The 15,119-nt window shown below is 41.8% G+C and overlaps 1 protein-coding gene across 1 annotated transcript in view; it reads right to left on the minus strand.

The window, feature by feature from the left end:
- Nucleotides 1–12,417, minus strand: part of LOC132824221 (hippocampus abundant transcript 1 protein-like) — a 107,580-nt gene extending 95,163 nt beyond the window's left edge. Inside the window, exon 1 of the mRNA XM_060838529.1 lies at nt 12,086–12,417. Within this exon, the coding sequence (XP_060694512.1) occupies nt 12,086–12,160 (75 nt within the window). The 5' untranslated portion in view covers nt 12,161–12,417. The remainder of the gene's footprint in view (nt 1–12,085) is intronic.
- Nucleotides 12,418–15,119: the final 2,702 nt, after the last annotated feature.

A 15,119-nucleotide genomic window follows, 5' to 3' on the forward strand; every position in this document is an offset into this window, starting at 1 on the left:
ATGTTAAAATAAGATTCATTGTACATATTGGTATGCACATCGCCATGACTATGATAAAGTATGGACCACTAATTTTCAAGTTCAATTTTTAATTTTTAATGCACAGGACTTTCAGGCGCCAAACTGGTTTTAGAGGATCAAAAGCACAAAGTTAAAATGGCTACAGCAAATAACTGACCACATTGGATAGCCAACCTTCACAAAATTGACATGGAACAAAATTATCTGAACTGAAATTAACATTTTTTTCATCAGAGGTCATTAGAACCAGTCCACCTTGCCTAGCAAGAAAAAGCCCTAATTTCACATTTTGATTTACACTTTTACAATAAGTTTCAAATATTGAAGATGAAACATCAGCTATAATTAACAACCTTGAAAATAACTAACTCAGACATCAAAACAAAAAAAAAGCTTGTATATCAACAATCTGTTGTTGGCAGATCAGAGAAACTCAAACAGCAAACAATATTTGTTTCTAAAAACCTGAATAAAATAACCAATTACACAACCATGGTCTCAGGTTAAAATATTAAATTTCATTAGGGTATAACTGAAGTGTAAACAGTTAAGTTGTCATCATCTATTTTTTTTAAAACCAGACACATACTTTTCAACTTTGTACCTGTACTTATAAATGCTTAGAGTCATGGTTTACTATTTTTCAGAGTTAACAGACAATAAAAACTGCTTTTTCACTCAAGAAAGCTTGATAATTGGTTTCTTACAGCACACCAATACATTTTAACCAGAGAGAGAGTGTACTTCTGCTAAAAGTACTCAAGTCTTTCTCATGGACAACCAGAAAGAACCAATTCACCACTCAACCTAAAAATGCCTTTCACTTCATGTTCCCTCCCCTCCAAGGTGGAGGACGGGAAAAATTTCTGGCTGTAACAGCTGCTCCTTTAATTGATGTACTTTAGACATTGGAGGTGATTTCCTCGAATTCCAGGAGCAGTAATTACTGTTTTATATGCTGTTGCATTGTTTTGGAACTTTGGAAAACAAAAGTCAAAACAACAGCAGTTTTAAAAAGGGAGAAAAACAAAGGAAGCACATGGTGAGGTCGGAGAGGGAGGGGGGGAAAGATTGACAGCAGCAAACCTGCACAGTTACTGCCTTTGATGTTTGAATTCATGTATCGCTGGACGTCAGAGTGTCTCTGGGAAAATTAAGAGTGATATTCACAACTGATCTTGGAGGAACTGTTTGGGTGAAGTTCACAGCACAGAAGCAGATAAGTGTATTGTTTTTAAGTGTAACCTACAGAAAGTCTGCAGTAGTGAGTTCTTACTTGATTATATATTTTTTGAGATAGGTCTCAATTAAACTTAACATACAAGCCATAACTATTCATTTGACTTGGGGCAGTGTTTTGCGGAGGAATAAAACGGTGTTATTTTCTGGGTCTGTGGATTGTGAAGGAGCAAAAATGGCTTTTAGTAGAGTGATATGCACTTCTTGTCAGATGTGGGAGTATAAAGAGAATTTAAGGGTTACTGCGGATTATATCTGCAATAAAAGCTGTTGGTTGTGAATCTTTTCAGATCGAATGGATCGGTTGGAGAGACAGAAGCAATGAGGAATTTGCAACAGCAACAGTATGTGATGGATGGCAGTTTTAGGAAGAGGGGGGTGGGGGAAGGGGGGGGAAGGGGGGGAGGGGTGTGTCTCAGATACAGTCACAGAGATGAGATAACTCGAGAAAAGGTACAAGAGCTAAGGCAGCTGCTGCAGGAGCCTTCTGTGGCTATACCCATTTCAAACAAGTATGCTGTTTTGGATAATGTAGGGGGCGATGGATTCTCAGGGGAATGTAGCACGAACAGCTAAGTTTCCGGTATTGAGACTAGCTCTAATGCAACGAGGGGTATGTTGGGTTCCAAGAGATCAACTGTTAGAGGACTCTCCAGTCCGAGATACAGACAGACATTTCTGTGGCCAGCAGCGAAAAAGCAGAATGGTGTGTTGCTTCCCTGGTGTCAGCATCAAGGATGTTTCAGACAAGGTGCAGAATGTTCTCATGGGGGAAGAGCAGCCAGCATGAGGTAATTGTCCACATTGGAACCAGTGACATTGGAATGGAAAAGGTTTAGATTGTGAAAGAAGATTAGAGAGAGTTAGGCAGAAATTTAAAGAGGTGGTCCTCGAGATTAGTAATATCTGGATTAGTAATATCCAAGTGCTACGAGTCAGTGAGGGGAGGAATAGGAGGATAGTGCAGATGAATGCATGGCTGAGGAGCTGGCATATGGGAGAAGGATTCACATTTTTGGACTATTGGAATCTCTTTTGGGGTAGAAGTGACCTGTACAAGGAGGACGGATTGCACCTAAATTAGAAGTGGACTAATATACTGCCAAGGAGATTTGCCAGAGCTGTTCAGGAGGATTTAAACTAGTAAGGTGGGGGGGTGGGATCCAGGGGGATAGTGAGGAAAGAGATCAATCTGAGACTGGTACAGTTGAGAACAGAAACAAGTCAAAAATAGTCAGGGCAGGCGGGGCCAAGGTAAGACTGACACAGTAAACTGCATGTATTTCAATGCAAGGGACCTAACAGGGAAGGCAGATGAACTCAGGGCATGGTTAGGAACATGGGTTTGGGATATCATAGCAATTACATAGACATGGCTCAGGGATGGGCAGGATTAGCAGCTTAATGTTCCAGGATACAAATGCTACAGGGAGGACAGAGAGGGAGGCAAGAGAGGAGGGGGAGTGGCATTTTTGATGAGAGATAGCATTAGAGGAAATACATCCAGGGAAGTTATTTGGGTGGAACTGAGAAATAAGAAACGGATGATCACCTTGTAGGGACTGTATTATAGACTCCCTAAGAGTCAGAGGGAAATTGAGAAACAAATTTGTAAGGAGATCTCAAATATCTGGAAGAATAATAGGGTGGTTATGGTAGGGGATTTTAACTTTCCAAACATAGACTGGGACTGCAATTGTGTTAAGGGTTATGATTGAGTGGAATTTGTTAAGTATGTACAAGAAAATTTTCTGATTCAGTGTACGGATGTACCTACTAGAAAAGGTTCAAAACCTGATCTACTGTTAGGAAATAAGGCAGGGCAGGTGACTGGGGGGGTGGGGTCAGTGAGGGAGTACTTTGGGGCCAGCGACCATAATTCTATTAGATTTAAAATAGTGATGGAGTTGAAGTTCTAAATTGGAGAAAGGCCAATTTTGACTGTACTAGGCAAGAACTTTCAAAAGCTGATTGGGGCTAGATGGTCGCAGGTAAAAGGACAGCAGAAACATGGGAAGCCTTCAGAAATGAGATAACGAGAATCCAGAGAAAGTATATTCCTGTTAGGAGAAAGGAAAGGCTGGTGGATATAGGGAATGCTGGATGTCTAAAGAAATTGAAGGTTTGGTTAAGAAAAAGAACGAAGCATATGTAAGGTATAGACATGACAGATCGAGTGAATCCTTAGAAGAGTATAAATGCAGGAGAATACTTAAGAGGGAAATCAGGAGGGCAAAAAGGGGACATGAAATAGCTTTGGCAAATCGAGTTAAGGAGAATCCAAAGGGTTTTTACAAATACATTAAGGGCAAAAGGGTAACTAGGGAGAGAATAGGGCCCAAAGGGTAAAAAATGAGGTCTGCAGATGCTGGAGATCACAGCTGAAAATGTGTTGCTGGTTAAAGCACAGCAGGTTAGGCAGCATCCAAGGAATAGGAAATTCGACGTTTCGGGCATAAGCCCTTCATCAGGAATAGTGCCCCTCAAAGATAAGCAAGGCGGCCTTTGTGTGGAGCCGCAGAAAATGGGGGAGATACTAAATGAGTATTTTGCATCAGTATTTACTGTGGAAAAGGATATGGAAGATATAGAAAGTAGCAAAATAGATGGTGACACCTTACAAAATGTCCATATTACAGAGGAGGAAGTGCTGGATGTCGTGAAATACATAAAAGGTAAATAACTCCCCAGGACCTGATCAGGTGTACCCTAGATCTCTGTGGGAAGCTAGAGAAGCGATTGCTGGGCCTCTTGCTGAGATATCTGTATCATCGATAGTCACAGGTGAGGTGCTGGAAGACTGGAGGTTGGCTAACGTGGTGCCACTGTTTAAGAAGAGTGCTAGGGACAAGCCAGGGAACTGCAGACCAGTGAGCTTGACATCGGTGGTGGGCAAGTTGTTGGAGGGAATCCTGAGAGTGAGGATGTACAGGTGTTTGGAAAGGCAAGGACTGATTAGGAAGAGTCAGCATGACTGTGCGTGAGAAATCGTGTCTCACAAACTTGATTGAGGTTTCTGAAGTAACAAAGAGGATTGATGAGGGCAGAGCAGTATATGTGATCTATGTGCACTTCAGTAAAGCGTTCGACAAGGCTCCCCATGGGAGACTGGTTAACAACGTTAGATCTCATGGAATACAGAGAGAACGTGCCATTTGGACACAGAACTGGCTCAGAGGTAGAAATCAGAGGGTGGTGGTGGAGGGTTGTTTTTCAGACTGGAGGCCTGTGACCAGTAGAGTGCCATACGGATCGGTGCTGGGTCCTCTACATTTTGTCATTTACATAAATGATTTGGATGCGAGCATAAGAGGTACAGGTAGTAAGTTTGCAGATGACACCAAAATTGGAGGTATAGTGGACAGTGAAGAGGGTTACCTTAGATTACAACAGGATCTTGACCAGATGGGCCAATGGGCTGAGAAGTGGCAGATGGAGTTTAATTCAGATAAATGCAAGGTGCTGAATTTTGGGAAAGCAAATCATAGCAAGACTTATACACTTAATGGTAAGGTCCTACAGAGTGTTGCTAAACTGAGACACTTTAGAGCACAAGTTCATAGCTCCTTGAAAGTGGAGTTGCAGGTAGATAGGATAGTGAAGGCAGTGTTTGGTATACTTTCTTTTATTGGTCAGAGTATTGAGTACAGGAGTTGAGACATCATGTTGCGGCTGTACAGGTCATTAGAATATTGCGTGCATTTCTGGTCTCCTTCCTATCGGAAAGATGTTGTGAAACTTGAAAGGGTTCAGAAAAGATTTAAGGATGTTGCCACGGTTGGAGGATTTCAGCTATGGAGAGAGGCTGAACAGGCCGAGGCTGTTTTCCATGGAGCGCCGGAGGTTGAGGGGAGATCTTATAGAAGTTTGCAAAATTATGAGGGGTATGGATAGGATAAATAGGCAAAGTCTTTTCTCTGGGGTCAGGGAGTCCAGAACTAGAGGGCATAGGTTTAGGGTGAGAGGAGAAAGATATAAAAGGGATCTAAGGGGCAACATTTTCATGCAGAGGGTGGTATGTGCATGGAATGAGCTGCCAGAGGATGTGATGGAGGCTGGTAAAATTACAACATTTAAGAGGCATTTGAATGGGTATAATGAATAGGAAGGATTGGGAGGGATTTGGTCAGGATGCTGGCAGGTGGGACTAAATTGGGTTGGGATATCTGGTCGGCATGGACAGGTTGGAACAAAGGGTCTGTTTCCATGCTGTACATTTTTATGACTAAATATGAATATAGCTAGAGCAGCAATTGTATACTTGACTTGGTAGCCCATAGTGAAAAGGTACATCATTTTAACACTGTTGTACTCCAATTACTTGAGCATTGCTGGGGCATTTTTAAAAAAACCACATTGCAATACAAAAAGCTGCATGATATAATGCAAACTTTTGCCTAACTGAACTGGGGGTTAACATAATGACGAGATTATATACAAAATATGTGCAATCAATAACAAGTAATTTGTTTAAAAACATTTATTGCAATTACATAAAGTTTTATTAATGTATTTCACGAAAATGTTTTTTCATTATATCTTTAAAAGCTGGACGGCAAGGAGAAATAACTTCAAAAAACAGTAATTTACCATGAAGTCAGCAATTTTGCAGCAAGTTATTTGACACCTACTGTGCCTAAGGGTTCCTGCGATGTGAAGCTGATCAGAAGCTGTTTTCAAGTGAAGTTAATTGGTTCTCAGCTAACTGTGCAGGTTGAAATGGGAAGTTAGAGACACAAAAAATGGCACAGGATTTGCTACTGTTTGCCCCAGAAGCTGCATGTTTGCAGCAATTTTAAAAAAAAACAAAATTTGAAGAAAACCAGTTTTATCTACTTCAGATGCTGTGAGCTGTAATTGTTGAATTAATAAGTCAGAAATATTTTCTGACCGAGTCAGTTGCTCTGCACCTCTTACAGATGAGTGAAAGCTTTTGTGAAAGACAACCGAACACCAAAGACCTGGCTCACGAAGTAGTACCATCTCAACATTGAAAGTAGGAAGCAAAGATCGCAGAACTGACTTTCCAATTTGCCTACATCTACTAATAAATTATTTTGACTGTATATTTGTCTGTGTGTATAAGGAGAGGTTGACAAGAGAATTGTAGTTTTAGTTAGCAGTTTTATATGCGAGTAGTTTATATCTGTTTACAGAAGAACCTTTGTTCAGATAACGTAGTTTAGCCAAGTATCGGGACTTTACGATCTTTCCTGATAATCCGAAATTCGGATAAGTGAATGCTGGATAATTGAGGTTCTTCTGTCTTTGCAACTATTCTTGTAAAAGGTGTTGGAGCTAATTGTAAAAGAAAGGATTTATGGACATTTAGGGAAGCAAAAATTAATTAGAATAGTCAGTGAGGTTTTGAGAGGAAAACCATGTCCCACAAACTTGATTGAGTTTTTGAGGAAGTTACTAAAAAGATTGATGAGGGCAGAGCAGTAGACATTGTTTACTTTGATTTTAATAAAGCCTTTGTAAAGGTTCCACATAGTAGACTAATTAGCAAAGACAGGTCACATGGGATTCAGGGCGAGCTTGTCAATTGGATTCAAAATTGGCTTAACACAGGAGACAATGTGAAGGATTGTTTTTCGGACTGGAGTTCTATAGGGGTCAGTTCGGTGTCCTCTTTTGTTTGTCATTTGAATCAAAGATTTGGATGAATACAGAAAGCATGCTTACTAAGTTTATGGGTGACACCAAAATTGGTGGCATAGAAAGCCTTAACCATATTAAAATTACAAAAGGGATCTTAATCAAATGTGTCAATGGGCTGAAAAATGGCAGATAGAGTTCAATCTGGATAACTATGAGGTATTGCATCTTAGTGCAACAAACAGGGCAGGACTTATACAATTAATGGTAGGGCCTTGTATAATGTTGAAGAGGGACCTTGGAGTTCAGGGACATAATTATGTCACACAGAGACAGGGTTGTTAAAAAGGAGTTTGGCGTGCTTGCCTTCAGTGTTCTTTCAATACCACAGTTGGGAGGTGATGTTGAGATCTTTCAGGACATTGGTGAGGCCCCTTCTGTAATATTGTGTCCAATCTGGTTGCCCAATATTTGAGTGTCGCTATAGTCTTACCAGACCATAGGGGCTGCTCTCGCAGAGAGACGTGATAGGTGGTGATTTAACCTGAAGGCTACCAGACCTCAGGCGAGGGAAGAGGTTGAGAAGGAGAATCCTTCATGATGACTTTAAACTGGTCATGGGAATTGAACTCTTACTGTTGGCATCATACTGCTCTGTAAACCAACAATCCAGCCAACTGAGCTGAATCGATTTCCTTGCCCAATTATAGGAAGGATATTATTAAGCTGGAAAACGTTCAGAAGAGATTTACCAAGATGTGACGGATATGAAGGCTTGAGTTATAAAGAAAGGCTGGATGGGCTGAGACGTTTTTTCCCTGGAGCGCAGAAGATTGAGGCGCGAGCTGGTAGAAGTTAATAAAGAGTATAGATGGAGGCATTAGTTATTGTCTTTTCCAACAGGGATTTCAAGACCGAGGGCATATTTTTTAAAAGGTGAAAAGAGAGAGATTTAAAAACGAGAGGAGCAATTTCTTTTGTACAGAAGGTCAGGCAGCACCCAAGAAGTAGGAGAATCTATGTTTAGGGCATAAGCCCTTTATCCTCCTGCTCCTTGGATGCTGCGTGACCTGCTGTCCTTTTCCAGCACTACACTCTCAACTCTGATGTCCAGCATCTGCAGTCCTCATTTTCTCCCAATGTTTAAAAGACATTTGAATAAGTATATGAAAGCAAAGGCTTGGAGGAATATGGGCTAGGAGTAGACAGGTGGGGCTAGTTTAGTTTGAGATCATGTTTGGCATGGACTGGTTGGACTGGAGGGTCTATTTATATGCTGTATGACACTTGGTCCATGTTTTCTATCAACCATGGTCTCAAAGTCAGGTAGAGACTAGGGTACTGGGGGTACCTTAAAAACATTTGATACCACAACTGGAATAATGGGCTCAATTTATGGCTTGCTACTTCAGTAACAACTTTTATATTTAAACAGCAAAAATTATTTAAAAAGTGAACCAGGTGGGTTGTGTGTTCACAGTTGCACTAAGTACAAAGAGGATGATGGTATTTTGGGGTTTAATATAATTATAACCTTGGAAAATATTTGGATGCTAAATTGCAATACTGAAACTTGCAGCATTATCTGAACCCAAAAATTAAATCACCTGAAAAGAAATGTCCGTTTTCTAAAAAAAATCATATCTGCCTTTTCAAAGGAAATACAAAATTATGCTGGCTTTGGAATTTTACACAAATTATAACTTGGTTACAACATGTAAACATTCTGTAATACAATTAAAAACAAAGCAGAATGTCAGCACGTTCATCCTACTCCATTCAATAAATTACACCAGTCATGATGCTGTTACTTTGCAATAAAAAAATTCCAAAATATTATTTGCAATTCAAAAACACCTTAGTTTTTTTTGGGATGGTGGGTTCAGTTGCAAGGAAAAGTATGCAAAAACTTCAGGAATCTAACGTCAGGAACAGCAGATAATAGGACAGATGTGAGAAGGGGGTCAATCAATGCAGTACTAAAGAGGTCATACTTAAATGTACAGAGCACAAAAAGTAAATGAGCTTCTAGCTCAGTTTGAATTTGTGGGTATGATTTTGCAGGTATCACAGAGATGTTGTTGAAAGGATATCTAAAAAAAGTAAGAGGTGCAAGAGTGGATATCGGGCCCCTAAAAAATGGGGCTATAGTAGTAATAGGGAATAAAGAAATGGCAGTGAAACTGAACAGGTACTTTGCATCAGTTTTTACAATGAAGAGTCAGCAGCCGCAGTGAGTGTAGAGTTCATCACAAAGGTGGTGGCGTTAGGCAAGCTGAAAAGTCAGAAAGTGGACAAATCACAGATTTGGATGAACTACACAGAGTTTTGAAGAAGATAGCTGAGGAGATTTATTGAGGCCTGGATGGTGATCTTTCAGGATTCACTGGAATCAGAAAGGGTCCCAGACAACTGGGAAATGGCTACTGTACCACCATTACTTAAAGTGCAGAAGACACAAAATAATAGCCTGGTCAGTCAGATCATGGTTGTTGACAGGATTTGAGAGTCCATTATTAAGGATTAGAATGAGGTGTACTTGGAAGCATGTATTGAAGTAACATTGCATCAGCGTGGCTTCAGCAAGGAGAGGTCATGTTTGACAAATCTGTTAGAATTCTTTGAGGTGATAATGGGCAAATTAGGCAAAGGAGAGCCAGTGTACATAATCTAATTAGTTTTCCAAATGGCTTTTGACAAGGTGACACACAGGAGGCTTCAAAATAAAAGAGAGTTCTTCAGGGACAAGGTAACTGGCATGGATAGAGGATTGGCTGACTGGCAAAAGGGGGACAAAAAGGACTATTTTAGGATGGCAGCCAGTGACTAGGGGAATTTCACAGGGGTCAGTGTTGCAACCACAACTGTTCACATTGCACATTAACGATATGGATGAAGGAACTGAGGGTATTGTTGCTAAGTTTGCAGATGACACAAAAATAGCAGTAAGAAAGCAGCAAGGCTGCAGAAGGACTGGGACACGCTGGGTGAGTGGGCAAAGTGGCAAGTGGAACCCAATGTAGAAAAGTGTGAAGTTATATATTTTGGCAAGAAGAGATGGCAAACTATTTCTTAAATGGGGAAAGGATTTAGAGAAATCTGAAACACATAGGGGCTTGCGATTCCTGGTTCAGGATTCTCTTATGGTTGCAGATTCAGTTGGCAATTGGGAAATTGAAAGCAATGTTAGCATTTATTTCAAGGGAGATAGAAAATAAGAGCACATGAACTACTGAGGCTGAATAATGCTCTGGTCAGACTGCTTTCTGTGTGTAGTTTTGGGCTGCGTATCAAAGGAAGAATGTGCTGGGGAAAGTTTTCAAGAATGATGACAGGAATGAACTGCTTGTCACATGAGCAGCAGTGATGACATTGGGCCTGTACACAATGGTGTTTACAAGGATGAGGGGGAATTTGATTGAAACTTACAGCATATTGGAGGGACCTGAATTGAGTGGAGTTGAAGATGTTTCCACTAGGAGGAGAGTAAAAAGTGAGGTCGGCAGATGCTGGAGATCAGAGCTGAAAATGTGTTGCTGGTTAAAGCACAGCAGGTCAGGCAGCATCCAAGGAACAGGAAATTCGACGTTTCGGGCCAGAGCGGATGAAGGGCTCTGGCCCGAAACGTCGAATTTCCAGTTCCTTGGATGCTGCCTGACCTGCTGTGCTTTAACCAGCAACACATTTTCAGCTCCACTAGGAGGAGAAACCAGGATCTGGGGCACAGCTCAGGGTGAAGAGGAGATGAAGTGAGGAGGAATTTCTTCAGCCACAGGGTGCTGACTCTGTAGACAGATTTGTTGCAGAGTGCAATGAAGCCCAAGTCATTGGAGAGAGACAGATAAATAGGTTCCTGGTTAGTATGGGGATTAAGGGCTACAGGGAGAAGGGAGGAGAACGAGGTTGACAAATATATCAGCCATGATCAAAGACTCATTGGGTTGAATGGCCTAATTCTGCTCCTATATCTTATGGTATTATAATTCATAAACAGTCCACTATAATGATAGTGTTAATAAAATAAAACCGTAGATCCATTAGACACCTCCAAAATCTCCTCCTAGTGTTTATTCCAGTTTCACAAACCACACCCCCTTCTACGTTATCATTTGTATCATCAGTGAGTTATACGACTTTCTTCTTATTTTTGAGAAACAACAGTTAGTTACCCATGGAGCGGTAAATTTCCCCTCTCCACGCCCAAAAACACTACTACCACCTCTACTAAGAAATCATGGAAAATAAGGAATTTTTTAGAAAACCACAAACAACCTGAACTCACGGTAATGTAAGTGCAGTTTCCTCAACATTATGATGAGCATAAGGAATAGGAGTAGTAGGCCATCTGGCCCTTCGAGCCCGCTCCGCCATTCAATAAGATCATGGCTGATCAATTAAGGAATCATTAAGAAACTTAATTCGAAAATACATCCGAGAGACGGTCTAACTTCATTGCACTTTTATTTAACCACATTTTATCTCTATAATTTGCGATTGCAGACAAATCAGCATAAAAACGTCCTGTGCGCTTTAAAAGATGGCAGCTTCACCGGACATTACAACACGAGTGGTTTCATTTATAGGTGTCTGTTATTGAAGTAAAACGATGCTGCTAACCTCATCCCACACATCGTCTACTTGTATTTGTCTTGGCGTTTTCAAAAATTGCCCGAAAATCCAAAATCGATAGACAGACAACACGTACATTGAAAATGAAGCGATATATTTTCGAAATATTGATTGTAACATGACAGTAATGTTTCCCATTAGATAACAGATCTTGAGTATATGCAAAAGAGTTGTTGTTATACATGTACTTCAAAAGGTAGTAAAATAGATACACATCCAGTGGATACCGGTACAACCTGTAAACATCCAGCCGAATAAAACGCAATTTGTTTTCGTTTTCTTAAAATGAAACATCTATGTCGAGTCGCTAAAACTTAAAAGAAATCCACTATGAACACTTCACTCGGCCAATTTTTCGCAATGAAATGCCAAACAAATGGTGAGCAAGGGGAAAACTGAAGCGAGACATTCAGTCAGCCATTAAAGAAACAGAAATTGTTGCAAATTCTTCATTTCCCGAAAAGACTACGCGAAAAAAAACTTCTCTGCAGCAGGCCGCAGTAGGTGAACTAGCCAACCTTGTCTTTGTTTCAGCAGCATTATTAGAAAACAGCACTGCGCAATCGGTTTTTTAAACAAAATCTAGGTGACTTACTGCACTCGGATCTCTCATGATATTTTTGGTTAGCATGACAGGGCGGCTTGTTCTTTTGTTTTTCTCCTGTGTCATTTTATCACATTTTACAAGCGTTGTAAGGCGCTCCTCTTCCTCCGGCTGCTGAGTTTTGGGGGTGGGTCGGGGACTCGGCGGCGGCTGCTGTCCGGCAGGGGCTAGGGTCTGGTCGAGTACGGGCTCTCCGCTCTCACGCCCTAAGGGATACAATCCGAGTTCAACCCTGCTCCCAGCCGCTACATTGCTGCCGCTTCCACCACCACATTCCAACCTCACGCTGCGCTCCTCCCCTGTCTCTGCTGCTGCTGCCGCCACCGCCGTCATACGAGCCGGGATCTGACAACGCGAGAGCCACACGCCTCTGAGAAACATTGCTTTAGGCGCCAAATTCGAAACCAAAAAGCGACCAAGTACTCCAACAAAACCCAGCCCCAAACTTACACGGAGAAGGTCACATGGGTTTAACGCAACGCGCCTACAATTAGAAGCAGGACGGTAGTCAAACGTAGTTATCAAAGCTTCAACACAACAAAATGTATGGTGAAATTTAAACTTAAAAAGAAAACAGAAGATATTGGATATCCTCAGCAGGTCCAGCTGTTCTAATTTCCCTAGGCTTTTTTCATTCCTGATGAAGGGCTTTAGCCCGAAATGTTGATTTTACTGCTCCTCGGATGCTGCCTGAACTGCTGTGCTCTTCCAGCACCACTAATCCAGAATTTTTTTTTCATTCCTCGTGGAATTTGAAAATAGGAGGCTATATAAACAACTGAAGAGGAAAACAAAGGATATGGTGAAATGGGCAGAGGACAGACTTTAATTATAGAATTCCTACAGTGTGGAAGCAGGCCCTTCAGCCCAACAAGTCCACACCGACCCTCCGAAGAGTAACCTATCCAGACCCACACCTCACCTTACTAATGTACCTGAACTACACATCCCTGAACACAGTGGGCAATTTAGTATGGCCAATTCACCTAACCTACACATCTTTGAATTGTGGCAGGAAACCCATGCAAAGAATGTGCAAACTTCACACAGATAGCTGCCCGAGGCTGGAATAAAACCCGGGTCCCTGTCGTTATGAGGCAACAGTGCTAACCACTGAGCCACCATTCCGATCCTGGGCAGATTGCCAATACGTTTATACTTTCAAGCATGCTGTCATTACTAATAACCATCATGGATGCAAGCACAATAACTATTAAATACATATTTGTGTTATATACTGGCATGCTCCTCTATCTATGCGCATGTAATGCAAAATATGGCCTGCCTTTTAAAAAAAATCAGGGTTGTGATATGAACGTCATTGGCAGGTTTTGTCTTTATAAATATTTTGAATGCAAGTACATTGGAGGCACTAAATCTTCTTGAAACACAACAGTCTATGTGGGGAGGTACTCCCAAAGTGCTGTTTGGTAGGGAGTTCCAGGATTTTGTCCCAGGAATTATGAAAGGACAGCAAGATCCGACCTAGCTGAAATGGTGCATCACTTTGAGAAAAGACTGGAGGTGGTGGACTTCTCCTAGCGTGTATCAGTCACTTGCAGCCAAAATATTGCACCCCACTGAACAACTAGTCAAGTGATAAAGAATTGCAACTGTTATGTTGACCCTGGAAAATATACAGGCTTGGGCTGGTAGGTAGCAAGTACTTTCTCCCCACCGCCACCCTCCTCTAGCTTATATCTCCACGCTTCAGGCTCACTGCCTTTATTCCTGATGAAGGGCTTTTGCCTGAAACTTTGATTTCGCTGCTCCTTGGATGCTGCCTGAACTGCTGTGCTCTTCCAACACCACTAATCCAGAATCCAGTTTCAGCATCTGCAGTCATTGTTTTTACCTTGTTGATTTTAACCCTACTGCGAATCCTCTTGCAAGGATGCCTGCCTTGAAGAAGTTTTCCTCCTCTCTCTACAAGAATCTCAGGGAGTCCCTCTCCCAGTGCAACTTCCAGGTCATTTCCTCCGGACTTGTCCTACCTGCCTATCTCCTTTTTTGAAGAAGGGCTTATGCCTGAAACGTCGAATCTCCTGTTCCTTGGATGCTGCCTGACCTGCTGCGCTTTTCCAGCAACACATTTTCAGCTATCTCCTTTTCCACCTATCCACTCCACCCTCTCCTCCCTGACCAATCACCTTCATCCCCTCCCCCACTCACCCATTGTACTCTATGCTACTTTCTCCCCACCTCCATCCTCTTCTAGCTTATCTCTCCACGCTTCAGGCTCACTGCCTTTATTACTGATGAAGGGCTTTTGCCCAAAACGTCGATTTCGCTGCTCCTTGGATGCTGCCTGAACTGCCGTGCTCCTCCAGCACCGCTAATCCAGGTAGCAAGTATCATTCATGTCAGGCAATAGCCATTTCAAACAAGAGTGAATCTAACTATTCAACGCTATAATCATCAGTGAATCCCGCACTGAACTAGACCAGCCACTAAAAATTGTGGCTATAACAGCAGGCTTGGAATTCTGTGGTGAATGACTCACCTCTTGACTCCCCAAAACTTGCCAACCATTTACAAAACAGAAGTATAATGACAAATGTTTTTCTTATTAATTTGTGGGATGTGGGATGTGGGCATCACTGGCTGGCCAGCATTCATTGCCAGCATCAAAAAGTGTGATGAAAAGCACAGCTAGTCAGGCAGCATCCGGGGAGCACGACAGTTAATGTTTTGAGCATAAGGTCTTCATCAGGAATATTGCCAGACTTTAGATGCCTTGTGAAGGCAGTGGTGAGCTGATCTCTTGAACAACTGCAGTCCTCCTGCTGTGGGTTCACTCATGATGCCAGTAGGGAGGGAATTTCAGGATTTTGACCCAGCAACAGTGAAGGAATAGGCGATATACTTCCAAGACTGGATGAAAAGTGGCTTGAAGGGGAACTTGAAAGTGATACTGTTCCCATGTATCTGCAGCCCTTGTCCTTCCAGATGGAAGTTTAGAAGGTCCTGCCAGAGGATCTTTGGTGATTTTCTATCTAGTAGATAGTATGCACTATACTGCTAC

This window comes from Hemiscyllium ocellatum, chromosome 2, assembly GCF_020745735.1.
Source record: "Hemiscyllium ocellatum isolate sHemOce1 chromosome 2, sHemOce1.pat.X.cur, whole genome shotgun sequence".
Lineage (NCBI taxonomy): Eukaryota > Metazoa > Chordata > Chondrichthyes > Orectolobiformes > Hemiscylliidae > Hemiscyllium > Hemiscyllium ocellatum.